This window comes from Muscardinus avellanarius (genome assembly GCF_963383645.1).
Source record: "Muscardinus avellanarius genome assembly, chromosome: 5".
Taxonomy (NCBI): domain Eukaryota; kingdom Metazoa; phylum Chordata; class Mammalia; order Rodentia; family Gliridae; genus Muscardinus; species Muscardinus avellanarius.
The window spans coordinates 71,202,231-71,230,194 of NC_137790.1; the positions used below are offsets into that span (position 1 = coordinate 71,202,231).

A 27,964-nucleotide genomic window follows, 5' to 3' on the forward strand; every position below is an offset into this window, starting at 1 on the left:
TTGATTTACATGAAATTCTTGAAAAAGGCACAAGTACTCTAAAGTGACAGAAAGCATATCAGTGGTTGCTTGGAGCTGGGGACAGAGGGAAGAGACTAACAACAAAAGAGAAGAAAACATTTTAGAGTGATGGAAATGTTCAACGCATTGATTATACAGGTATATACATTTGTTAAAATTCATCAAATTTAAAATCCATTTAAAAGGATACATTTTAAGCTGGGTGTGATGATACACGCTTATAATCCCCCGCGCTTGGGAGACTGAGACAGGAGGATCGCACAGGTTCGAAGCCAGCCTCAGCTACTTAGTGAGGCTCTCAGCAACTTAGTGAGACCCTGTTTCCAAATAAAATATAAAATGGGTCTGGGAGTATACCCCGGAGGTAGAAAGCCTCTGGGTTCCACCCCAGTACCACCAAAAAAAAAAAAAAAAAAGGATACATTTTAAACTATACCTTGATAAAACTGATTTTAGAGTATACATGTGTATAGATGTATATATGGTGTGTATATATATATATATATATATATACATGCATATATATTATATATATGCACTTATGATTCATTTTAGAGTCACACCTTTAGAAATAAAAAGAAATATGTCAGGCGTGGCGGTACATGCCTGTAATCCCAGTATTTGGAAGGCTAAGACAGAAGGATCACAGGTTCGAGGACAGCCTCAGCAACTTAGTGAGACTCTTAGCAATTTAGCAGGACCCTGTTCTGAACTAAAAAAAAAAATAAAAAGCCGGGCATGATAGTGCACGCTTGTAACCCCAGCATTCGGGAGGCTAAGATTGGAGGATTGAGGTTCACAGACAGCCTCAGCTACTTAGTGAGGCCCTCTGCAACTTAGACTCTGTTTCAAAATAAAGAATAAAAAGTAGGGCAGGGGGTGTAGTTGGGAGGTCAAATGCCCCTGGGTTCCAGCCCCAAACCCGCAAAAAAATAAAAAATAAAAAGAATTGAAAAATAAAAAGGGCTAAGGGTGTAGCTCAGAGGTAGAATGACTGGGTTTAATTCCCAGTACCAAAATAAAATTTAAATGAAGAGCCAGACATGGTGGCACATACCTGTAATACAAGCATTTGGGAGGCTGACACAGGAGGATAGTGGTTCACAGACAGCCTCAGCTACTTAGTGAGGACCTTTGCAACTCAGTTGAGACCCTGTTTCAAAATAAAAAATAAAGTCAGGCATGGTGGCACATGCCTGTAATCCCAGTACTTGAGAGGCGGAGATAAGAGGATCGCAGGTTCGCAGCCAGCCTCAGCTACGTAGTGAGGTCCTCTGCAACTTAGTGAGACCCTGTTTCAAAATAAAGAATGAAAAATTAGGTTGGGGATGTAGCTAGGAGGTAGAATGCCACTGGGTTCGATGCCCAGTACCACAAAATAAAGAATAAAAAAAAAATAGGGCTGGAGGTGTAGCTTGGAGGTAGAATGCCTCTAGATTCCATCCTCAATACTGAAAAAAAAAAAAAGATATGACCACTGACCACTTTTCCCAGAAAAAAAAAGAATATACGTATAATATTGTCTACAATTTAGAGGCTCCAAAGATAAACTTCTCAAAGTAACATGGGTCTCAAATGAAGAGCTTTAGAATATACCTACTAGACCCTGTACTCTAAAAAAGAAAACAAAATAGCCTGAGTGTATGTGCAACTGTCTATAATGAGGACAGGAAAAAATGAGAATCACAAAAACAGTTTGGTAAAGAGTGCCTAGTGGACAGACACTGGCAATGAGGGAAGAGAGTCATACCTTGTTAATATAACCTTAACATTACTTTCAAGCAAATGTACTGAGTTTGTAGGCTTTCAATTCCATCTATAACTCACCCTCAGCTTGATGGTGTAGATTATAAAACTCTCGGGCGATGATATCTGCCAGCTTCTCACACCATTTTTTTGATGGACAAAAAAGTAATACTGAATGGTTATCGCGAATGGTCTCATAACATAAACTAACAATGTGATCCTCATCTCCCTAAAAAAGAAAAAGAAATAGCTACTGCAGTAGTGCTTTCAAAATACGTTCACATCAGTCTAAGTTCATTTATTTTGTTTAATGGGGAAGGTCTTTCTACTCAAAGGCAAAATAAAAAAATCAGTTAAAAGTCAGTAGCAAAGCAAAAATCAAGCTGGCCATGGAGGCTGGAGGCCTGCGAGTTCTAGAGGTTAGCCAAGGCATCTCCAACATAAAACAAAAGCTGGGCACAGTGGCACACACCTGTAATCACATTATTTAGGAGGCTGAGACAGCAGGATATCAGGTTCCAGGACAGCCTGAGCAAGTAGTGAGATTCTCATCAACCTAGCAAGACCCAGTTTCTAAATAAAAATATAAATAGGGCTGGGGGTGTAGCTCGGAGGTAGGATGCCCCTGGGTTTAGTACCACAGAAAAAGGAGGAGGAGGAGAAGGAAGAAGAAGAGGAAGAAGAAAGTAAATAAACATCCTCATGATGAAAGGTGAGAAGGAAATATCTTTTATACCTTTAACAGATGTTTGGTCCCCAACTTTCAGACAATGGAGACACAGTGGTGAGCAAAAGAAAGTCAAGTCCCTAATCTTTAAAGGCTTTATTGTCTCACTAAAAGATACATTAACGTGCTAAACAAATAAATGTAAAATATAACCATAAGATGTACTACAGAATGCTTTATAGTGCTTTAAGTCCTTGTTTGACAGAAATTTGACAGACCTGATAGCTGTTTCCCTGAGAAAAGGACTTAATTGAGAAGTGAAGAGGGAGGCATTATCTCAATGAAAAGTAACATATTTTTCAAGCAGAACAAAAAAATGTGTGTGAATTTCCTGTGACAGCCAGCAAATTCTCCATACTAGAATAATGTCAATGTGTGTACTAAATTAATTCATCCCTCCATTCATTCATTAAACAATTTACTATGTGCCAGATATTGTTCCAGGAACTGAGGATCAAGCAGAGAACAAAGCAGAAAAACAGATCTGTCCTAAAAATGTTTCTACTCTAATAGGAAAAGATAGAAAACAACAAAAAAATAAGTAAAATCTGTAGTATGTTAAATTTTGAAAAGTGCTAAGGAGACTAACAGAAGAGAGAAGACAACTACGCACTACAAGCAGGACACTGTAATACAGATCAGAGGGCCAAGGAACATCTAAGAAAGTGACGTTTAAGTACCAGTACACAGCTGGGCATGGGGGTACATGCCTGTAATCCCAGTATTTGGGAGGCTGAGACATGAAGATTACAAGTTTGAGGTCCGTCTCCGGCAACTTAGCAAAAACTTCATCAACGTAGTGAGAACCTGTTTTGAAATAAAAAATAAAAAAGTCTGGGGGTTAGTTCAGAGGTAAAATGCCCCTGGGTTCAATCCCCAGCACCCCTCCCCACATTGTAAAAGTACAAAGGTGAATGAGTCAGTCTTACTGATGCTTGAGAGCATTTCAGGCAAAGCGCCTGAGGTGGGAGAGTCTCCACACTGAAGTAATGGCACAAAGGCGACTGAGAAGTGGGGCGGGGAGGCAGGAGTGGGGGGAGCACTAGGCACAGGGCAGATCACATAGGGCCCCGCAGGCTGCTTCCAAGACACTGGCTCTAATTCTAAACAGTTTGGTTCACAGAGAGCCATTTCTGAAAGTTTTGAATAGACATTTAACATAACTGAATGTTCATTTAAAATAGATCACTAAGCATAAATGGAAAAGGACAAGGTTCACAGCAAAGAAAACAATTAGGAGTCATTTAAACCATCCAAATCAGAAGTGAAAGTGGTTCAGATAAAGGCATAGACAACAGAAGAAAAGATTAAGATAAGAGGAAATAATTTTTTGTTCTTGGTGGTACTGGGGGTGGAACCCAGAGGCTTTCTACCTCCAGGCTATACTCCCATACCTATTCTTTTATATTTTATTTGGAAACAGGGTCTCACTAAGTTACTGAGAGCCTCACTAAGTAGCTGAGACTGGCTTCAAACCTGTGCAATCCTCCTGTCTCAGCCTCCCAAGTGCAGGGATTATAAGCATGTGCCACCACACCCAACGTAAATGAATATTTTTTTAATTGGTGCATTGTAATCATATATCACATTGGAATACAAGACTTGAGAGGATATACAAGCACACATCATCCAATTAGCCCTCATCCAGCCCCCAACCCATTCCCTCCCCCTCCCTCAATCCCATGCTTGTTTGGTGATTAACTTTGATACATTTGTTTATGTACCTCCTGCGTTTTAAAGAGGCTCCATCCTCCCCTATTCCATATCCTCTGATCGGTCACCTTAGTTGCTTCACTCTAGGGCCCTTTCTATAGCTCGACCTCTTCCTGTTGCCCCTTTCCTCCTAGTTTTTGTTGATTAGGGGAAGCATCTGATTTTTATTTTCTGCGATATTTCTCTGTGCATGCCGCGTTGCAAGTACCGATCACACTCTTGACGGCCCCAGTAGTAGCCTGGCTACCGGGTGGACTGATCCAGACCTCTCTGGCTCAAGCAGCGACCTTGCCTCATGGGAGGCCCCGATTCTGGTCTCGCTGGCCCCAACACCAGCCTAACCCCTCAGCTGGCTCTGATCCCGGCCTCGGAGGCCCCAGTAGCAGCCTTGCCTCACAGCGGGCTCCGATGCCGGCCATTGGCCCCGACACGGGCCTAACCCCTTGGCAGGCTCCGATCCCGGCCTCGGAGGCCCCAGTAGCCATCTTGCCTCCTGTCAGGCTCCGATGCCGGCTGTTGGCCCCGGCATCAGCCTAACCCCTCGGCAGGCTAAAATCCCGGCCTCAGAGGCCCCAGCACCGGCCTTGCCTCACGGTGAGCTCCGATCCCAGCCTTGCTGGCCCCGGCACCAGCCTAACCCCTCGGCAGGCTCTGATCGTGGCCTCGGAGGCCCAGCACCCTCCTTGCCTCACGACAGGCTCCAATGCTGGCCTCACTGGCCCCAGCACCGGTCTAACCCCTCGGCAGGATCCGATCCTGGCCTCAGAGGCCTCAGTAGCGGCCTTGCCTCACGGAAGGCTCCGATGCCGGCCATTGGCCCCGGCACCGGCCTAACCCCTCGGCAGGCTCTTATCCCAGCCTCGGAGGCCCCAGCACCGGCCTAACCCCTCGGCAGGCTCTGATCCTGGCCTCGGAGGCCTCAGTAGTGGCCTTGCCTCATGGAAAGCTCCGATGCTGGCCGCTGGCCCCGGCACCGGCCTAAACCCTCGGCAGGCTCCAATCCAGGCCTCGGAGGCCCCAGAACCGGTCTTTCCTCACGGTGAGCTCCGATCCCGGCCTTGCTGGCCCTGGCACCAGCCTAACCCCTCAGCAGGCTCCAATCCCGGCCTCACTGGTCCCAGCATCGGCCTAACCCCTCAGTAGGCTCCAATCTCGGCCTCGGAGGCCCCAATAGTGGCCTTGCCTCACGGCAGGCTCCGATGTCAGCCATTGGCCCCGGCACCAGCCTAACCCCTTGGCAGGCTCCAGTCACTGCCTCGAAGCTCCAGCACCAGCCTTGCCTCATGGCAGGCTCCGATCCGGCCTTGCTGGCCCCGGCACCAGCCTAACCCCTCGGCAGGCTCGGATCCCGGCCTCGGAGGCTCCAGCACCGGCCTTGCCTCACAGCAGGCGCCAATCCCAGCTTTGCTGTGTCCATCGCCAGCCTCACCCCTCGGCAGGCTTCAATCTGAGCACCCTCTTCGCCCAACCAATTGTCCCACGTTCTCGAGGGTGCGTGGTGGTAGCATTCTGCCTCTGGGTGTTCCAGGTATAATGCATCAGATCTCTGCCTCCACTGAGTACTGGCCACTGCTATTGCCACTGCCTCCACCATTTCAAATCTTTCCCAAGCTCTTTTTCCACTCTGAATGTTGTCCAGTGTTCCTAAGCATACGTGACGGTAGCATTAGACATTTGGTGTGATTTCTCCAAAAAAAATAAGGTTGGTAGGATCCGATTTCTGCTTCTCCTGAATACAAGTCTCCACTGCCATTGCGGAGACCGCTTTCAATACCGCCTTTCCCCTTGGTCTCCGCTAAACTCTCTCCTTACAGGTGATGTCCAAGATTCTTAGCAATAAAGAGAAACAGCAGTCCTCCTTCACGGGGAATTTTTCCATAAGTTCCAGTGCATTTGGATAAGTTTTGTCTGCATCTCCAGTATCCTGGTATCCACCACGGCCTTCTTAACCCCTCTCTGATATTTTTCTTTTTTCTTTTTCTTTTCCTTTTTTTTTTTTTTTCTCAATAAGAGAAGACAGTATGTGTGGTTTGAGGAAGTAGTGGGATCAGGCACTCAGTAGCACTGTGACCCGGCCCGGTTTCCCCATGGGTCTAGCGTGCTCCTTACTACTCCGCCTGGGGCCCAGAGTCCTGCGACCCAGGCTCCAGCTGTTCTGGGGTCTGGCGTGCCCCGCTCGACCTCTGCCCAGGACCCAGGGTCTTACTGGGCCCGATTTCTCCAGGGGTCTGGTATGATACGCACGGTCTGGCCTGGGGCCCAGAGCACCACGACCCGGGCCCCGGCTGGCGTGCCCCGCGTGACCCCTGCCTGGGACCCAGAGTACTGGGCCTGGTTTCTCCAGGGATCTGGTGTGCTACGTGCGGTCCGGCCCGGGGCCCAGAGTCCCACAACCCGGAACCCCGCTGGCATGCCCCGCATGACCCCTGCCTGGGACCCAGGGTACTGGGCCCGATTTCTCCAGGGATCTGGCGTGCTACGCGCATTCCGGCCCAGGGCCCAGAGTCCCGCAACCTGGGTCCCGGCTGTTCGTAAATGAATATTTTAACATATAAACCAATTGAGGTAATCAAGACAAACTGAAATTCAAGTACACAGGTGAAATTCAGGGTACATAGCAGCAAAGCAACTGAATAATATTCCATATGAAACAAGCAGAGGCTAAAGTATACTTAGGGATATAAGAGAATATTTATCAAAGCTGGGCGTGGTAGCGCACACGTGTAATCCCAGCACTCGGGAGGCTGAGACCAGAGGACTGTGGTTCGTGGACGGCCTCAGCTACTTAGTGAGGCCCTCTGCAACTCAGTGAGACCCTGTTTCAAAATAAAGAATAAAAAATAGGGCAGGGGATGTAGCCTGGAGGTCAAATGCCTCTGGGTTCCATCCCCAGACGTGCAAAAAAAAAAAAGAAAAAAGAAAAGAATACTTAAAGAATACTTATCATTTATCAAATACTTTCTAGATGCTAGACCATTTAAAACAGTCATTCTACATTCTTACAATGATAATAAAGGCATTATATTTTGTTACAAATGAAGATTCTAAGTTCAGAGAGGGTCTGTGATTCAATTGCTATGTCAGCCATATCGAATATTTCTTTTTTTTTTTTTTTTGCAGTACTGGGGATGGAACCCAGGGGCATTCTACCTCTGAGCTACACCCCAGCCCTAGTTTTTATTCTTTATTTTGAAAGAGGATCTCACTCATTTGCAAAGGGCCCCACTAAGTAGCTGAGGCTGTCCGTGAACCGTGATCTTCCTGTCAGCCTCCCGAATGCTGGGATTACAAGCGTGCACCACCACACCCAGCCTAAAATTTTAAAACCTCTAAATATAATTTTAAAAATTGGCCGGATATGGTGGTACACGCTTGTAATCCCCGTGCTTGGGAGGCTGAGACAGGAAGATCGCACAGGTTCGAAGCCAGCCTCAGCTACTTAGTGAGGCTTCCAGCAACTTAGCAAGACCCTGTTTCCAAATAAAATATAAAAAAGGTCTGGGAGTATAGCCCAGAGGTAGAAAGCCTCTGGGTTCCACCCCTAGTGCCACCAAAAATAAATAAATAAATAAATAAATAAATAAATAAATAAATAACTGTAGCCAGGTATGGTGGTACACGCCTGTACTTGGGAGGTTAAGACAAGAGGATCACAGGTTTAAGAACAGCCTCAGCACGTAAGAGATTCAAATCAACCTAACGAGATCCTGTATCCAAATAAGAAATAAAACTGAGATGGAGGTGTAGCCCAAAAGTAGAATGCCTCTGAGTTCTATCCCCAGTCCCATACACACACAAAAACTGCTAATGACTTGATAGAAAATGCTTTTAAGTACAAATACCAATAGTTGTGACAGAAAGTAATGCTTTAGCCAGCGCTTGGGAGGTGGAGACAGGAGGATCCCGCTGGTTCGAAGCCAGCCACGCTGGCTTAAGAGACCCTGTTTCCAAATAAAAAGTATAAAATAGGTCTGGGAGTATAGCCCGGAGGTAGAAGGGCTTCCAGGAACCCCAGTACCACCAAAAAAAAAAAAAAGTAATTTTACTTTAAAGAAAGTAATTCTTTACCTTCACTTGCAGCATGGGTTGAAATTCCCTCACAAGTTTCATTGAAGAGTCATATATGGAATTTCCAATTTTTACCAACTCCAAAAGTGGAACAGGACGAAAGTCAGTATGATAGAGTTCCGCATTCAACCAGGAAGCCACAAGCTCCAAATTAGGAAGAGTAGCACTCATGCCGACAATCTGCACAGCATTAGACAGAGGACTGGCCAAATTTGGCTGGCTGTGAAAAACCAATGAAAATCACGTGAAAAGATATACAATAAATTAACAAATAATGCTGCCAACAATATTCTACCTCATGTCCTTTGGTATACACAGGCAGACCTACAAATAAAATCACTGGGTCACAGATTATTGGGTCACAGACCTTCCGTTTTAATAAATAATGCCAAACTTTTCCAGAGAAATTGCACAAAAGTAAAACTCCCACAATCTGTGTGTGTGTTCTTTTGTTCCACAATCTTGTCACCACTTGGTATTGCCAATATTGTTAATGTTAGCCATTATGGAGAGTGTATGATAATATTTGTTTGAAGACATAATTTATATTTACCTAATTACTAATGAAATTGAGTACCATTTCATGTACACAAACCTTTTGAACACTATCTTGAAAATGTTTGTTCAAGTTCTTCATTGATATATTTGTTGGGTTATTTGTGGGGTATTTTGTAAAATGCTTTAATATCTTGGATAGTGACTTTTCTCTTTCATAAATTTCTGCTTTTGTTTTAACATTTATTTCCTTTTACTTTCTTTTTTTGTGTATATTACTAGGGATTGAACCTATTTTTTATTCTTTATTCTGAAACAGGGTCTCACTATGTTGCATAGGGTCTTACTAAATAGCTGAGGCTGGCCACAAACCTGTGATCCTCCTATCTCTGCCTGCCAAGTACAGAGATTACAAGCATGCACCACCACATCCGGCTTTTTTTTACTTTCTGTATCATTATTTTATTATTCTTTTTGAAAGTTTCTTAAAGTAGATAATTAATCACTGATTTTTCAGTCTTTCTTCTTTAATAATAAATAGAGTTTATACTATCAATTTTCCTTTGAAAACAACTTTAGTTGCACTTCACAAATTTTGTTGAAAAATATTTTCTTAGCCGGGCATGGTGGCACACACTTGTAATCCCAGCATTAGGGAGGTTGAGACAGGAGGATCACAGGTTCGCAGGTAGCCTCAGCTACTGAGTGAGGCTCTCCGCAACTTAGCGAGACCCTGTTCCAAAATAAAGAGTAGAAAAGTAGGGTATGGGGTATAGCTCGGCGGTCAAATGCCCCTGGGTTCCATCCACAGACCCGAAAAAAAAAATTTTTTTTCTAACCGGGCATGGTGGCGCATGATTGTAATCCCAGCATTCAGGAGGCCGAGACCAGAGGTTTATGATTCGCAAACAGCCTCAGCTACTTAGTAAGGCCCTTTGCAAATTAGTGAGACTCTGTTTCAAAATAAAGAATAAAACTGTGTGTGGTGGCGCACACTTGTAATCCCAGCATTTGGGAGGCTGAAATCAGAGGATCGAGGTTCGCAGACAGCCTCAGCTATTTAGTGAGGCCCTCTGCAACTCAGTGACACCCGGTTTCAAAATAAAGAATAAAAAATAAGGCAGGGGATGTAGCTCAAAGGTAGAATGCCCCTGGGTTCCATCCCCAGACCCTTTAGAAAACATATTTTTCTAGTTCAAAACTATTTTCTATCTTCTATTGTGATTACTCTTTTGACTCCACAACGTGTCTAAAATGTATTGCTAATTTACAAACATGTAGTACTTTAAAATTATGCCTTGTTCATGTTTATTTCTAGCTTAATTTTGCTGTTATCAAAGAAAAAAAAATATATATATATATATTGGGGGGGTACTGGGGATGGAACCGAAAGGTACTGTACCTCTGAGCTACACCTATTTTTTAATCTTTTTTTTTTTTTTCCAGTACTGGGAATGGAACCCAGGGGCATTCTACCTTTGAGCCATACCCCCAGCCCAATTTTATATTCTTTATTTTCAAACAGGGTCTCACTGAGTTGCAAAGGGTCTAAGTAGTAGCTGAGGCTGTCCATATACTGTGATCCTCCGGTCTCAGGCTCCTGAATGCTGGGATTACAAGCGTGCCCCTCCATATCCAGCTCAGAGAATATATTTTAAGTGATTTCAATCTTTTGAAATATGTTAAGACTTGTTTTATAGCCAAACATGTGATCAATCTTTTTATAAATGTTTCATGTAACACTGAAATAACATGTACTCTGATGTTTTGCTAATTGTTCTGCATACACATATTAAGTCAAATTTGATGATTATATTAGGTATATTTTCTACTAATGATTTAGGATATAGATGGTCATCTGCTTGTTCTGTCACATACTGAGAGAAATGTTTAAATCTCCCTAAAATGTTAAAATCTCCCTAAAACCTCAGGAAAGAATATATTGAGTATCCAGAAAGACACATTGGTATAAAGTTTTGCACTACTGCTTAACTCCTAGATAGTTGGGAGTAAAAACTCCCAAGCAGAATAAAAAATATATGTTTACAAGGGATGAAGGATCAGCGTGAAACTGGATTTCGCGATAAAATGAGAAATGAATGCCATCGTAACTTTGAAAGAAAATATTTCTTTTTTCTGTGTGTGGTACTGGGGATGGAACCCAGGGGTATTCTACCTCTAAGCAACACCCCCAGCCCTATTTCTAATTCTTTATTTTGAAACAGAGTCTCACTGAGTTGCAAAGGGCCTCACTAAGTAGCTGAGGCTGTCCACGAACTGCAATCCTCCTGTCTTAGCTTCCCAAATGCTAGGATTACAATTGTGTGTCACCACACCTGGCTTGAAAGAAAATTTCTAATCTTGCCTTTTATACCTGGACAATTTATAAAATAATAATTAGGCATTTAAAACACATAAGTTCTTTAAAAAATTTATTCTTGTGCTGGGCATGATGGCGCAAACTTGTAATCTCCATGCTTGGGAGGCTGAAACAGGAGAATAACACAAGTTCAAAGCCAGCCTCAGCTACTTAGTGAGGCTCCCAGCAACTGTTTCCAAATAAAATATTTAAAAAGTCTGGGAGTATAGCCCAGAGGTAGAAAGCCCCTGGGTTCCATCCCCAGTACCACCAAAAAAAAAAAAAAAAAAAAAAAAAAAAATTATTCCTGTAACAGGGTTTTCACTAAAATAAAGGAGTATTTCCTGGAAGATATCCCCACGAAACTGAGGAAGTAAATCGAGAAAATGACATGTGATTTTTAAAGGGAGGCTCTCTCTGAAGCATAGAAATAAACAGTAATGGTAACAGGAAATCCCAAGATAATTGCTGTGAGCATGTGTACAGCCTGATCACCTTTCCAGCCTGGAACAACTCATAGCTGGTTATCTGTTAGTTCTATCAAATACTGAGAGAGATTTGTTAAAAAAAAAAAAAATCTCTGTAAAATGGCTGGGCGTGGTGGTGCACGCTTGTAAATAAATAACAAATAAAATTCCAAGCCAGATGTGGTGGCGCATGCTTGTAATCCCAGCATTTGGGAGCCTGAGACAGGAGGACCGTGGTTCGCGGCCAGCCTCAGCTACTTAGTGAGGTCCTCTGCAACTCAGTGAGACCCTGTTTCAAAATAAAGAATAAAAAATAGGGCAGGAGGTGTAGCTCAGAGGTCGAATGCCCTTGGGTTCCATCCCCAGACCTGCAAAAAACAAACAAAAAAACAAAACAAACAAACAAAAAAAAAACCAGAAAAGTAAAGTTGAAAGTAATTGCCACTGAGAAGTGAGAGGGGGTGGTGGAAAAATGTCATTATGCATGCCTTTTTTTTTTTTTTTTTGCAGGTCTAGGGATGGACACCAGGGGCATTCGACCTCCAAGCTACACCCCCAGCTCTATTTTTTATTCTTTATTTTGAAACAGGGTCTCACTTAGTTGCAGAGGGCCTCACTAAGTAGTAGCTGAAGCTGTCTGTGAACCATGATCATCCTGTCTCAGCCTCCCAAATTCTGGAATTACAAGGATGCGCCACTACACCCGGCTTTGCCTACTTAAATTATATGTAACCATAATTGACAAATACAAAAACGAGGTTTCTAAAAAAGCAATAGTAGAAGTCTATACACTGAGATATAAAAGTCTATACACAGGGTTCTAGCCACAAAGCCACCAAAAAAAAGTAATCTAAAGTCAACTGCAGTCTAAAGTACTAGTTTTAATGCAAGAACAAACTTTAGTACATGAGTTTGTTCCAAATAAGACAAGTACCACAATATCTTAACTTCTACTTTTACACTTTTGCAAACACTCTGCACTTTCTCAACATTGTTTGGAATCTCAGGAACTCAATTATTTTATCTACTCACCTAGATGCTGATTTCTGAGTAATATAGCAAATCTTGGTCAGCAAAAGTTCCAGCAGATATCCTCGGTGAGAGTCTCCCAGCATATGTAATTCATCCACAACCACCATTCCTAAAAAGGTTTTCCAGATACAAGATTAGACTGAATGTCACACTCCAAGAAGAATTTTAAAAGACTCAATATCATATATCATACAGTAAGAAGTTGCCATTATAACAGATTTTAAGTAATGTAAATTTCAAACCATAAAACAAAAATAAGATTCCACCGAATGTGCAATTCTTTTCCAAGATGTTTCAGATTATTATTAGCTGCCCTACTGCAATGTATTCTGGATCTAAAAACAATGGTTAGCTTACTCAGGGCCAACCAAACCCAGGAAAACTGCCTGCTGTTACTCACTTTTTTTGTGTGTGGGTGGTACTGGGGGTGGAACCCAGAGGCTTTCTACCTCCGGGCTATACTCCCAGACCTTTGTTTATATTTTATTTGGAAACAGGCTCTCACTAAGTTGCTGAGAGCCTCACTAAGTAGCTGAGGCTGGCTTCGAACCTGTGCGATCCTCCTGTCTCAGCCTCCCAAGCGCGGGGATTACAAGTGTGCGCCACCACGCCTGGCTTGTTACTCACTTCTAAATTAGTAACCTCCTAAAATAAACATATAATGATATGCCAAAGACATCTATGTCAGTTATTCTAAGAGAAAACAATCATAATTATGTTAGAATATTGCTTAGAAAAAAAAACAATCATATCAAAACGAGATGATATTAAGGGATTTTTTTTTTTTTTTTTTTTTTTTTGCAGGTCTGGGGATAGAACCCAGGGGCATTCGACCTCCAAGCTACATCCCCCGCCCTATTTTTTTTTTTTTTTATTCCTTATTTCGAGACAGGGTCTCACTAAGTTGCAGAGGGCTTCACTAAGTAGTTGAAGCTGTCCGCAAACCACAATCCTCTGGTCTCGGCCTCCAGAATGCTGGGATTACAAGTGTGCGCCACCATACCCAACATTAAGGGAGTTTTAAATATACGCTATTGAGCCGGGCGTGGTGGCCACGCTTGTAATCCCTGCGCTTGGGAGGCTGAGAGAGGAGGATCACGCAGGTTCGAAGCCAGCCTCAGCTGGTTTAAGAGACCTTGTTTTCAAATAAAATATAAAATAGGTCTGGGGGTATAGTCCGGAGGTAGAAGGCCCATGGGTTTCATTCCCAGTACCACCAAAATTAATAATAATAATAATAATAATAATAATAATAATATGAGCTATTGTCACTTTAAAAGATAAATGTGATCATAATATCCTTCTCCATTACTTGAAAAATTGAGCCAGTCTATGTACTTGGGATAATGCTCAATTATTGAAAATTTAGTATCAGTCAATGCCTTCTTTAATTAAACATTTTTGTTACATCAATGTTTCCACATGCACTGGCCTTTTCCTAATAAGTCCTCCCCACCAAATCAAGACCTTCCAGCCAACTTCTTTTTTTTTTTTTTGGTCGGGTCTGAGTATGGGACCCAGGGGCATTCGACCTCCGAGCTACACTCCCTGCCCTATTTTTTTTTTTTAATTCTTTATTTTGAATCCGGGTCTCACTGAGTTGCAGAGGTCTCACTAAGTAGCTGAGGCTGTAGGCGAACCGCAATCCTCCGGTCTCAGCCTCCCAAATGCTGGGATTACAAGCGTGCACCACCACGCCCAGCTCCAACTTCCTATTGACAAATGCTGCTTTTTCTTAACAGTAAGCTACCTCCATATAATAATATTTAATGAGTTATTTCAGCACATATCCATTCACCCCATTCACCCCAAAATAATTATTCTACCTATTGTACAACACACTGCACTAAATACAGTAGATATATTACAATCTTCAAGATCTTCAAGTTCACCACTTTATTTCAGGTGTACACTTTTTTTCTTGTGTGGGTCTGGGATGGAACCCGGGTCATTCGACCTCCGTGTTACACCACCTGCCCTATTTTTCATTCTTTATGTTGAAACCGGGTCTCACTGAGTTGCAGAGGGCCTCGCTAAGTAGCTGAGGCTGTCCACAAACTGCAATCCTCAGGTCTCAGCCTCCCGAATGCTGGAATTACAAGCATCCGCCACCACATCCGGCTCAGGTGTGCACTTTTTTTTTTCTTTTTCTCCCATTCTCTTTTTTATTTTTTATTTTTTATTGGTGCACTGTATTCTTACATCATAGTGGGATACAAAAAACTTTTGGAGACATACATGCACACATCGCCCAGTCAGCCCCCACCCGATCCCCACCCCATTCCCTCCCCTTCCCTCCTTCCCATGCTTGGCTTAGTGGTTGACATCTAGTATTATAGCAATTTATCCAAAATTAAAAATGATAATCTCACATAACAGTTTCATTTGTCTGATACCAAGTTTTTGATAACTTTTTCCCCCCATTTCTCAATTTATTTTTTTATTTTTATTTGTTTTTTATTTTTTTTTTTATTGGTGCACTGTATTCATACATCATAGTGGGATACAAAAAAACTTTTGTAGACATACATGCACACATCGCCCAGTCAGCCCCCACCCGATCCCCTCATCCCTCCTTCCCATGCTTGGCTTAGTGGTTGACATCTAGTATTATAGCAATTTATCAAAAATTAAAAATGATAATCTCACATAACAGTTTCATTTGTCTGATACCAAGCTTTTGATAACTTAAAGATAACATTACAATATTTCTTTTTGCTTTCTTTCTTACCAGAGAATAGTTTTTTCTTTCTTTTTTTTTTTAGGTGAAACTATCATATATTTATATATTTATTTTTCAGAAAAAGTCAATCCTAATATGAAATATGGACTCTCGATACCCAAAACGATCTCGAAAAAGAACAAAGCTAGAAGATATGTATTTTCTGATTTCAAACCATATAAAGCTACAATAATTGAAACGTGTAGTACTGTTCTAAAGGCAGATATATAAACCATTGGAGTTAAATAAAAGCCTAGAGCTAAATTCTTCCCTATATTGCCAAGTTATTTTTGAGAAGGTTTCCACGAACATTTGGTGGTGGAAATAATAATCTTTTAACTAAATATTGTTGAAACATAATAATTATATGGAAAAGAATAAAGTTGGACCCTTACCTAATCCCATATACAAATATTAACTCAAAATAGATAAAAGACCTAAATATAAATCTTAAGACTATAAACTTTTAGGAGAAAATCTGGGTCATAAAACCTCACAACATTGAAATTGGCAGTGATTTCTTGGATATGATTTCAATGGCACAGGCAACAGAAGAGTATACAAACTCCCTAAAAAATAGAAAAAAATATTGTATATCCAAAGACAATGTAAACAGAGTTAACAGTTACTAATAGAATGGGATAAAATATTTCCAAATGCTATATCTGAAGGTATATTAATATTCCAACTAGAAATCCTAAAAATTAACAACAATAAAGGCAAACAATACAATTTAGAGATAGGTAAAAGACTAACATAAATAATGAATCTCCACAGATAACCAATCTTAGTTGTCTGTTGGATGGAAACTCTTGTTTCTCTGGTTCTGGTGTGTGTTACCTATTTCTTCTTTGTAGTTAATCTCTTTGAGTATTTTCTCTAGCGCTGGTTTTGAAGACATAAATTCCTTCAGTTTCTATTTGTCATGGAAGCTTCTTATTTCTCCATCTAATTTGATAGAAAGTTTTGCTGGGTGGGAAATTTTTGGCTGGAAGTTGTTTTCTTTCAGAGTTTGGAATATGTTACTCCAAGCCCTTCTGGCTCTCATGACTTGGTTTGGGAAGTCTGGAGTGATTATAATTGGTTTGCCTCTGAATGTCACTTGGCCCTTTGTTTTTGTTGCCTTTAAGATTCTCTGCTTGGCTTCCACATTGGTCATTTTGATAATTATGTGGCGTGGGGATCCTCTTCTCCGATCCTGTCTAAAGGGAGTTCTATAAGTTTCCTGGACCTGTGTATCGACCTCTTGCTCTATGTTTGGAAAATTTTCTGCTATTACTTCCTTGAAGAGATTGTTGATCCCTTTGGTTTCACCTTCTTTTCCCTCCTCTATTCCAATTATTCTTAGGTTAGCTCTCTTAAAATGGACCCATATTTCTTCAATGTCAGATTCCTGCTGTCAGATATTTTTTTCTAGAACGCATAGTTTCTAGAAACTATGCGTTTCATTTTTGGATTGATCATCTTCTAAGAGCGAGATTCTATTCTCCATGTGGTCTAATCGGTTGTTTGTACTTTGAATTGAGGCCTTTACTTCATTAATTGCATCCTTTATCTCTTTTTGGCTCTCTCCAAATTCTTTTCGAAGCACCTCTATTATTTCTACAGTTATTTTCCTGATTTGATCTTCTAGAAATCTCTGAATTTCTGTTTTATCGGGTTCTGATGTTGTGGGGTTGTGGGCATTCATTGCTCCATTGTTATTCCTCTTTCCCATGATTTCGGAAATTTATGCCTTCTCTCAGTTCTTCCCTTGGGTCACTATGACTTCACTTAAGGTGCTCTGGATCTCGAGTCTGTGGTATCTCAGACCCCACTACTCCTTTACTGGGTTGTATCACAGAGTCTCCGACCCAGGGAGTCGATAGAGGCTGCTTTAGACCATGGGGGGTGGGGGGGTCAGGTTGGGCGTTCTCCTATGGCGTGATATCTCTGCCACCGCCACTCCCCACTGGGTCAAGTCCCTGGGAGTCAGTACTGGGATTTCTCCTCTGGGGCCCGCAATTTGACTCACTGTTGTTGAGTACGCAGATGGAGCTGTAGTGGACTCGGTGAATTCGCTGCTGCTGCCGCCGGTGGCAATATGGCACCGCTGCTACGCCCTCGGCCGTGAGGCTAGCGTATTTCTTCTCTGGTTTGAGCTCCGCTCTAAGTCCCTCGGCTCGCTGTCCGCCGCTTCCCTCTGGAGCCTGGTGGGCTGTTGAGTGCGTTGGTCTGTAGCCGTAGCTGTCCGGTGAACTCGCCACTGCCGCCAGCAGTAAGGCGCTGCTGCCATGTCCTTGGCCGTGAGGCCGGCATATCTCCTCTGGGCTCTGAGCTCTGTTATGAGACCCCCTCCTCTCTGGGGCTGGTGATTTTTTTGTTTCTCGGGTGATGGTGTTTTCTGGCTATGAAAGGCGCTGATTTTGTGGTAATGGAGATTGGTTGTTAGCGAGGCTCTTAAGCCCTGCTTTTCTCCTCAGGTGTGCACTTTTACCAATGGTTCTGGAAACCTAGTTTTTCTATTTGTCAATTATGCTATTATGATCTTCAAGATACTTAAAGTCTAATAGAGTCACAAGTAATAAAATAATTCTCATACAAATTGATTGTGATTTCTCTCTCTAACCTTTATAAATCTTATTAATAATCTCTTTGATTCTTAACTTCTACCTTTACCCTACCTCAACTTTACTGTGGTATTTAGTTCACCAGGTATTCAATGGGTAGCTGATATTCTCACTGCTTTTACTAATATTACAACCATTCCCTTTGTGTTGCCACATCTATAGAGTGGCCTTTCCTTGGTGGTAAAACTGTTCCCCGAGTCCCAAGCTCAATACAATGTCCGTGGCTCATTGTCATTTCCCTGTTGAGTGACAGCCTCTGAGTCCAGAACTAATCTATATATCTTAGCACCAGGATATAATAATGAACACACACGAACACTAATTGTGGAGGTGGCAAGTCCAGTCCCAGTATTATGCTTCTTTCTATCCCTGGTAAAGTTTATTTTGTGTGTGTGTGTGTGTGTGTGTGTGTGTGTGTTACTGAGGATTACACCCAGGGGCATTCTACCTCCAAACTACACCCCCAATCCCTTTTTTAAATTCTGCATTTTTTTTTCTTTTTTTTTTTTTGTGGTACTGGGGTTCCTGGAAGCCCTTCTACCTCTGGGCTACACTCCCAGACCTATTTTTACATTTTCATTTTGGAAACAGGGTCTCCTAAGCCAGCGCGCGCGGCTGGCTTCGAACCTGCGCGATCCTCCTGTCTCTGCCTCCCAAGCGCGGGGATTACAAGCGTGCGCCACCACGCCTGGCTAATTCTGCATTTTGAAACAGGGTCTGAGTTGCAAAGGGCCTCACTAAGTAGCTGAGGCTATCTGCGAACCACAATCCTCCTGTCTCGGCCTCCTAAATGCTGGGAATACAAATGTGCACCACCACGCCCAGCTTCCCTGGTAAGGTTTAGACAAAAAGTAGCAATAAGAAAAACTAGGACTCAACAATATCCCCTTTGTTTTCTAACATACAAAAAAAAAAAAAAAAAAAAATGCAAATTGCCAGGCATGGTGGTGCATGTTTGTAATCCCAGTACTTGAGAGGCTGAGACAGAAGGATTGCAGGTTCTCAGCCAGCCTCAGCTACTTGGTGAGACTCTCTGCAACACAGGAAGACTCTGTTTCAAAATAAGGAATAAAAATATGACTGGGGGTGTAGCTCGGAGGTAAAACCCCAGGGGGGTTCCATCCCTAGTACTGCAAAAAAAAAAAAAAAAAAAGCAAATTAGTGGAGTTGATAACAAAAGCAAGACACAAAATGTACTTAACATTATAGGTGTCAATTCTTGATTCTAGAAGTAGATGACAGATAAAAGAACATGGAGCATGCAGAAGAAGTCCATTCCATTAAAGATAGCAACAGAAAAATTTTGCTTAAATTTCTAGTTTCCTTACCCAACAGATCCATCTTATTTTCCTCTATGAGGCGATTGATTAGACCATTGGCTCTCTCAATTGTGCAGACAGCAATATCCAAGGAAGAGAAACGCCCTGTTGGAGAGGCACTGCCCATATAACCATCTACTTTTATTCCTACTTCCTGAAACAGACTCTAAATTGAGTGGAAAGGTAAAAAAAAAAATTGAAATTCATGAGTTATAGATGTGTTCCATCCCAGAAAATAGACATAAGTATCTAAAAACATTTATCAAAATATTGTCAGTTGCTCCTGGCCAAGACACATGGTTCTTTTTTAGAATCCTATTCTAAAAATATGAAGTTTCAAATTGACAAAGCACAATACAGGGATTTCTGTTAAGACACATAAATTGGGTATGTCATTTTAATAATATGGTTTAATAATCTAAAAAGCTCTAAGAGCCATTTATAGAAATAAAATTTGGAGCCAGGCTGGATGTGGTGGCACATGTTTGTAATCCCAGTACTTGGGAGGCTGGGACAGGAGGATAACGGAGGTTTGAAGCCAGCCTCAGCTACTTAGTGAGGCTCTCAGCAACTTAGTAAGACCCTATTTCCAAACAAAAATATAAAAATAGGTCTGGGATTGTAGCAACGAGGTAGAAGGGCCCTGGGTTCCATCCCCAGTGCCAAAAATATTGGAGCCAGGCATGGTGGTACACACTTGTAATCCCAGTACTTTGGGAGGCTGAGACAGGAGGATTGCAGGTTCTCAGCCAGCCTCAGCTACTTAACAAAGCCCTCTGCAACTTAGTAAGACCCTGTTACAAAATAAATAATAAAAAACAGGGTTGGGGGTGTAGCTTGGAGGTATAATGCCCCTGGGTTCAATCCCCAATACCACAAATATATTAAATAAATTAGAAATAAAATTTGGAGAAAATTTGCCATGGTGGCAACACTCTTGTAAATCCCCATGCTTGGGAGGTTGAGACAGGAGGATAGCGCAGGTTCAAAGCCAGCTTAGCCTGCTTAAGAGACCCTGTTTCCAAATAAAATATAAAATAGGTCTGGGAGAGCCGGGCGTGGTGACACACTGTAATCCCAGCATTTGGGAGGCTGAGACAGGAGGAGCACAATTCGGACAGTCTCAGCTACTTAGTGAGGCCCTTTGCAACTCAGTGAGACCCGGTTTCAAAATAAAGAATAAAAAAAAGGGCAGGAGTTGTAGCTCGGAGGTCAAATGCCCCTGGGTTCCATCCCCAGTAACAAAAAACAACAACAAAAAAAAATTGAAGAAAATGTACCTTAAGCACTAACATTATTCCATTATTTACCTAATAAACAGTATGAAACTAGCTATTTTAACACTAGTATAACATTATATATATATACATATATATATATATATATATCTTGTATCCCATTAAGATGTATGATTACAATGCACCAATAAAAAAAAGTTTAAAAAAAAAAGTAAAAGCCAGGCGTGGTGGTGCACGCTTGTAATCCCCGCGCTTGGGAGGCTGAGACAGGAGGATCGCACAAGTTCAAAAAAAGAACCATATATATATAATATATATATAAATATATATATATATATATATATATTTTTTTTTTTTTTTGCGGTACTGGGGATGGAACCCAGGGGCCTTCTACCTCCGGGCTACACTCCCAGACCTATTTATATATTTTATTTGGAAGCAGGGTCTCTTAAGCCAGCTGAGGCTGGCTTCGAACCTGCGTGATCCTCCTATCTCAGCCTCCCAAGCGCGGGGATTACAAGCGTGCACCACCATGCCCGGCTATTATAACATTTTAAAGAACAAATTTATACATTTTATTTTTCAGGTCTGGAGATGGAACCTAGGGGATTTGACCTCCGAGCTACACCCCCTGCCCTATTTTTTTTTTATTCTTTACTATGGAACAGGGTCTCACTAAGTTGCAGAAGGCCTAAGTAGCTGAGGCTGTCCGTGAATCACAAACCTCCGATCTCAGCCTCTCAAATGCTGGGATTACAAGCATGCGCCACCATGCCCGGCTCAAATTTACATTTAACAAAGAAATTAGTCTTATTGTCCTATTAAAGACCAAACTATTATATAATGGAAGAAAACTTTTTAAAGTCGAATTCAGTGAGACTTTCCTATTATTTTTTTTTTATTTATTTTTGGTGGTACTGGAGGTGGAACCCAGAGGCTTTCTACCTCCGGGCTATACTCCCAGACCTTTTTTATATTTTTATTTGGAAACAGGATCTCACTAAGTTGCTAAGAGCCTCACTAAGTAGCTGAGGCTGGCTTCACACCTGTGCGATCCTCCTGTCTCATCCTCCCAAGCGCGGGGATTACAAGCGTGCGCCACCACACCCGGCAGAAGATTTTCCTATTACTATGTTTAACATTTTTAGTTTAACTTTTAACTAACATACCTTCTCAATAAAAAAGGATCCTTTCATCATTTTGTTACTTTGGGTCTAAGTTGAGAGGATGTTACCATGGAGGACCAGCTTTTGGCTATTTAGCCTCTGAAATAACTGTTAAAAAGATTTATAGAACCACAGAACTTTAGAGGTGTTCATTCAATAATTTTTTTTTTTTTTTTTTTTTTTTTTTTTTTTGCTTGCTGTCCTGGGGGTGGAAACCAGGAGCATTCTACCTTCAAGTTATACCCCCAGCCCTATTTTTTTATTCTTTTGAAACAGGATCTCACTGAGTTGCAAAGCACTTCACTAGGTAGCTTAGGCTGTCAGCAAACCATGATCCTCCTGTCTCAGCCTCTCAAATGCTGGGATTACAAGTGTATGCCATTATGTCCAGCTTCATTCAGTAATTTCTTCTGAGCATTTACTGAGTAAGCCAAGAGCACTAAGGGTTAACTTCCTTGTTTTACAATTGAGAGCACTGAGGCCCAGCAGGTGCTATGTCTGGGCTGAAGATGCGGTTGGTAGCAAAACTGGCATGGAACCCAGATATTTTGGCCTATCATAACAATGATGTTCCCATTCCAATAGCACATTTTTTTCACTGCAGAAATCGCAATTGTAAATTTATTCTATTTGATGAAATACTGTATTTGTAAAAATGCCTTAAAAACTATTGAGCGCCATATCAATGTAAACTATTATTTCTGAAGAACAGTGAAACAGATCCGACCTAGAGCTTTCCTCAAGCACCAAAGGATCTTGCTCTTCAGCCCCTAAATATTTCTAGGGACCCTCAGTCAGGATGGAATGTGCTTCCTTAAACCTTCATTCCTTTTCACTTCACTCATACTTCAGTTAAAATGCTCATTCTTATTTGGCATGGCTATATGCTAATTGAAAGTTATGTTTACTTCCTAAAACAGTTTACAAACTTTAACACAGTGTTTACCAACTACCCTTTTGCCTTGATGCCTCTTTCTCTTTTATGCAATAATAATTTTTTAAAGTTTCCCTCTAGCTGGGCGTGTTAGCGCACACTTGGAATCCCAGCATTTGGAAGGCTGAGACAGAAGGATCATGGTTCGAGGACAGCATCAGCTACTTAGTGAGGTTCTTTACAACTCAGTGAGACCCTGTTTCAAAATAAAGAATAAAATATACGGGGAGGGAATAGGGTGGGTACTGGGTAAGGGTTAATTGGGTGATGTGTGCATGTATGTCTCCACCATCTTGTATCCCATTAAGATGTATGATTACAATGCACCAATTAAAAAAAAGTTTAAAAAAAAAAGTAAAAGCCAGGCGTGGTGGCGCACGCTTGTAATCCCCGCGCTTGGGAGGCTGAGACAGGAGGATCGCACAAGTTCAAAGCCAGCCTCAGCTACTTAGCGAGGCTTTCAGCAACTTAGTGAGACCCTGTTTCCAAATAAAATATAAAAATAAGGTCTGGGAGTATACCCCAGAGGTAGAAAGCCTCTGGGTTCCACCCCCAGTATCACCAAAAAAAAAAAAAAAGTAAAAAATAGGGCTGGGGTCATAGCTCAGAGGTAGAATGCCTCTGGGTTTCATCCACAGTATTAAAAAAAAAAAAAAAAAAAGAGTTTCCCTCTAGCTAGGCATGGTGGTACACGTTTATAATCCTAGTACTTGGGAAGCTGAGACAGGAGGATACAGTTTGCAGACAGGCTCAGCTACTACTTAGTGAGGCCCTTTGCAATGCAATGAGACCCTGTTTCAAAATAAAAATAGAGCTGGGAGTGGGAGTATGGCTTGGAGGTAGAATGCCCCTAGGTTCCATCCCCAGTATGGAAAAAAAGAAAAGAAAAAAAAAAGAATGAATGAAAAAGGTCTGGGAGTATTCAGCCCCCAGTACAAAAAAAAAAAAAAAAAAAAAAAAAAATTTCATCTGTAAATGTTTAATACTTTAATGGTCAACTCTTAAATCTAGATGGGCTAGCAGGGCGTGGTGGCGCACGCTTATAATCCCCGCGCTTGGGAGGCGGAGACAGGAGGATTGCGCAGGTTCATAGCCAGCCTCTCTAGTTTAAGAGACCCTGTTTCCAAATAAAATATAAAATAGGTCTGGGATTGTAGCCCGGAGGTAGAAGGGCTTCCAGGAACCCCAGTACCACCAAAAAATAAATAAATAAATACTAAATAAATAAATAAATCTAGATGGGCTGCAATAAAAGAATTTTTGCAATTGCTTGTATAATTCTATTTCAAATAAATAAAGCCAAGGCTGCCAATAAGTGACCTTTCACTATTTCAACCTTAGAACAAGAACATTACCTGAAGGTAGTATTTCTTCTCTTTAGCCACAGAAACAAAAGGAAGAATAAATAAGGCTTTCTTCTGCATTTCCAAAACCCGCTTCAAAATAAGTAATTCTGCAACAAGAGTCTTCCCAGCACTTGTAGGAGCTAAAACATAATTATTCCACAAAGTTAAAACTAAAACAAAAAGAAATAATATTTGCTATATTACATTAATAAATGTTTTAAGCCATATCCAACACTACAGAACCTAAGCTGAACCTATCAATAAGGCCCAAATTAGTTCTTAAACCTTTATACCTTGAAATGCCCCTGACTTTCTAAACAGTCTCACACTGAAAATAAAGGGAAAAAACCTCTATGTCAGCATAAATAATGAAAATTATTAAGTACCTAGCTTTTACCAAAATATCCTCTTTGTCAAGTACTGAATGGTTAAAAGCCCTGGAGAGGCTGAGACAGGGGGATCACAGGTTTATGGCCAGTTTCAGCAACTTAGTAAGGCCCTCCAAACATAGTGAGACCTGTTTCAAAATAAAAGAATAAAAAATAGGGCTAAGGGTGTAGCTAGAAGGTAGAATGCCGCTGCGTTCCATCCCCAGTACTGCAAAAATAAATAAATAAATAAATAAATAAATAAATAAATAAATAAATAAATAACTAACAGAGCCGAGTATGGTGGCACATGCTTGTTATCCAGTACTTGGGAGGCTGAGACAGGCAGATTGCAGGTTCACCACAAACCTCAGCAACTTGTCAGACCCTCTGCAACTTAAACCCTGTTTAAAATAAAGAATAAAATACAGCTGAGGATGTAGCTCAAAGGTAGAAGACCCCTGGGTTCAATCCCAGTACTGTAAAAAATAAAAATAAGAAAGAATAAAAAATAGAACGGGGGACATAGCTTGGAGGAAGAATACACCTGGGCTCAATCTGCAAAAAAAATGCTTATTCTATAAATTATAATATTTGTAATATTCTTGCTTTCCCTCCTCCAACCAGCCACAGAGTGGAACTTTTGTCATTCAAATATGTATAAGTCCCCACTGTTAATACATCCTTCAGACTTCGTTTATAAAGCATTGTCTTATCCACCTCTAAAAAAACACTGCCTAAACAAAAATAAATAAACAAACAAACAAACAAACAAACACTGCCTAAAGCAGGTGTGCTGGCACACACTTGTAATCCCATCATTTGGGAGGTTGAGACAGGAGGATCTCAGTTCGCGGACAGCCTCAGCTACTTAGTGAGGCCCTTACTACTCAGTGAGAGACCCTGTTTCAAAATAAAGAATAAAAACCAGGCGTGGTGGTGCACGCTTGTAATCCCACCACTGGGAGGCTGAGACAGGAGGATAGCACAGGTTCAAGGCCAGCCTCAGCTGCTTAGTGAGGTCCTTAGCAACTTAGTGAGACCCTGTTTCCAAATAAAGTATAAAATAGGTCTGGGAGTAGAGCCCAGAGGTAGAAAGGCCCTGGGCTCCACTGCCAGTACCACAAAAAGACAAACAGACAAACAGACAGACAGACATAAAGAAAGAAAAGAAAGGCCTGGGGTGTCACTCAGAGGTAGAATGGCCCTGGGTTCCATCCCCAAGTACTGCAAAAAAAAAAAAAAAAAAACACTGCCTAAACATGTCCTTTACAATAATATCTTTAAAACAGAGAAAAGAATTTGCATAAATGTGAATACCTGAATAAACTAAATTCTTTCCTTCCAAGACTTGTCCCAGTAAAAGGCACTCTGCCTGCCATTCAAACATTTTTTTTACACCAAAACTGTGATATTTCTCCAGAACTGCTTTAGGAAGTCCCCAGTTTGCCAATAGCAGCTTGTCTATTTGGTCATCAGGAACTGTTTCCTTGCATACTCCTTTAGGGGAAAAAATTAGTAGTTTAATATAGTTCTATAACATATAACCTTAGTAGTTAGTTCTCCACTGTGTGTTGGGATTCCTATGTGTTGAAATTAAGCTAAAGTACATCCTGACCTCAAGCCTATGAGAAACTTACCATGTGTAAAAAGGCAATAGTAACTTGATATTTACTGGCTATAATAATTTATCTTCTTAAGCCCCAAAGAAACAAAAAATATGCTATATGCAATAGAAAAGGTGTGTTCAAATTATGAGGAGGGAGTACTGTCAGGGGAGCCCAGATGGCGACATGTAAAAATTACGAAGCTAAGTTAAGGAGTTTTCATTTGGTTTTAGTACCGTGATGACTGCACAACCAACGATAAAAGGTTAACTTTTACAGGACACCCAACCAATCCGAGAAAACATTACAAATCCCGCCCAGCCTTTCCCTGTACCTCAAATAGCCAGTGCCATCCCCAGACCGCAGACCCAGACAAGGATCTGTCAGGAGTACTGAGCACTACTGAAGGAGCAAACCCTCCTTCAAGTGATGGAGTTTGACCAAACAGAAAGTTGTTTCTATAAAGGTCGAACGGTCCAGAAGCCACATGGACATTGCACGGCGCGGTCAGTGAGAGCATGCCCGGGTCTGAATAGCAAGTGACCCGCCGCACCAGGCCCGAGCAGAGGACGGCGGGCTTCAGTGGGTTATGTCAAGGTGCTGCCTGGGGGAGTGAGCACCCCTCGAGTGGCCCAGCTGTCCGCCTCGCCCGCAGCCCTCGGGGTGCGGAGAGTACCTGCACCTGCACCTGCACCTGCGGCCTTCAGGCTGCGTCCCAGGCCCGGGGGTGGACTAAGCACCGAGCAGGAGAGGGACTGGCGGCCGACATTGCTGTCCCCGCCGCTCCCCGAGAACGAATCTGAGCCTGACGCTGATCGCCGCCGTTTCCCACTCCTGCACGGAAGATTCATCGTAGACCCGTCTCTGTTGCTCAGGGCGAGGTACGGTGCCAGCGCCCTCCGGTTCGGGAGAACCCCGGCCTGGTGACAGGTGCGGCCACCATCTTCCCGCCACCGGCTTCAAACTCGGACCTCCAATGCCGCCCCGGAACCATAGAGTTCTCCGTGGCGAGAGTAACCCAAAAGCCATAGAGTTGAGGGGAAAGAGCGGCTCGCGCGGGGAGCCGAGACTTCCGGCCTCCGGACTGGCTGGATAGCAACAGAGAAGTCGGGTTGCATCAAAAATTAAAGGAGAAAAACACCAGAATACATTTATAATGTGAAGTTAGACTCAGGCTGAACTAAAAGTTTTTTCTCCTTTTGTCCATTTTTGTGTTGAATAAGAAGGCTATGTTAACTTCATAAAATAAGCTGCCCAAAGTAGATTAGGAAAGTAGCTCATAACACTCTTTAGAAATAAAAATTCCAGATTGTGGACGCAAAACAATGTATAAGAAAACCTAAGATTTCTAATGGGCATGATTTATCTTTCTTTTCTAATGTATGCTGGAGGGCAGTGACTACATCTGTACGTAATTTATATTTTATTATCTTGTGTGGGAGGGATGCTGAGGATTGAATCCATGGGCATTCTACCTCCGAGTCACACGCCCAGCCCTATTTTTTTTTTTTTTTTTTTTTGGTGGTGGTACTGGGGGTGGAACCCAGAGGCTTTCTACCTCCGGGCTATATTCCCAGACCTATTTTATATTTTATTTGGAAACAGGGTCTCACTAAATTGCTGAGAGCCTAAGTAGCTGAGGCTGGCTTCGAACCTATGTGATCCTCCTGTCTCAGCCTCCCAATCGCGGAGATTACAAGCGTGCGCCACCACGCCCGGGCTAAGCCCCGATTTTTCATTCTTTATTTGAAAGCGGGTCTCAGTTGCAAAGGGCCTCACTACGTAGCTGAGGCTATCCTTGAACTACGATCCCCCTGTCTCCGCCTCCCGAGTTCTGGGATTACAAGTCTGCGCCACCATGCCTGGCTCACAGTTTATATTTTAGCCATCATACACTGAAGAATGTAATCTGGTGTTTGGGGGTTGCTAGACTACTTAGATAGTTGTATGAATTCTTTGCTAAAGGGGCTCAAAATGAATCACTGAGTCAAGAGCTTATTAGCCGATCTGTGCTCTGCCTTTTGACA

At 42.0% G+C, this 27,964-nt stretch overlaps 1 protein-coding gene across 1 annotated transcript in view; it reads right to left on the minus strand.

Moving 5' to 3' along the window:
• The window catches only part of POLQ (DNA polymerase theta), a gene marked incomplete at both ends in the record, with an annotated part of 125,536 nt that extends 98,748 nt beyond the window's left edge, over positions 1–26,788 (minus strand). The window contains 7 exons of the mRNA XM_080696858.1: positions 1,849–1,996; positions 8,276–8,495; positions 12,629–12,737; positions 19,288–19,444; positions 23,972–24,102; positions 25,651–25,830; positions 26,626–26,788. Coding sequence (XP_080552984.1) covers positions 1,849–1,996; positions 8,276–8,495; positions 12,629–12,737; positions 19,288–19,444; positions 23,972–24,102; positions 25,651–25,830; positions 26,626–26,788 — 1,108 coding nt within the window. The remainder of the gene's footprint in view (positions 1–1,848; positions 1,997–8,275; positions 8,496–12,628; positions 12,738–19,287; positions 19,445–23,971; positions 24,103–25,650; positions 25,831–26,625) is intronic.
• Between the last annotated feature and the right edge of the window lie 1,176 nt (positions 26,789–27,964).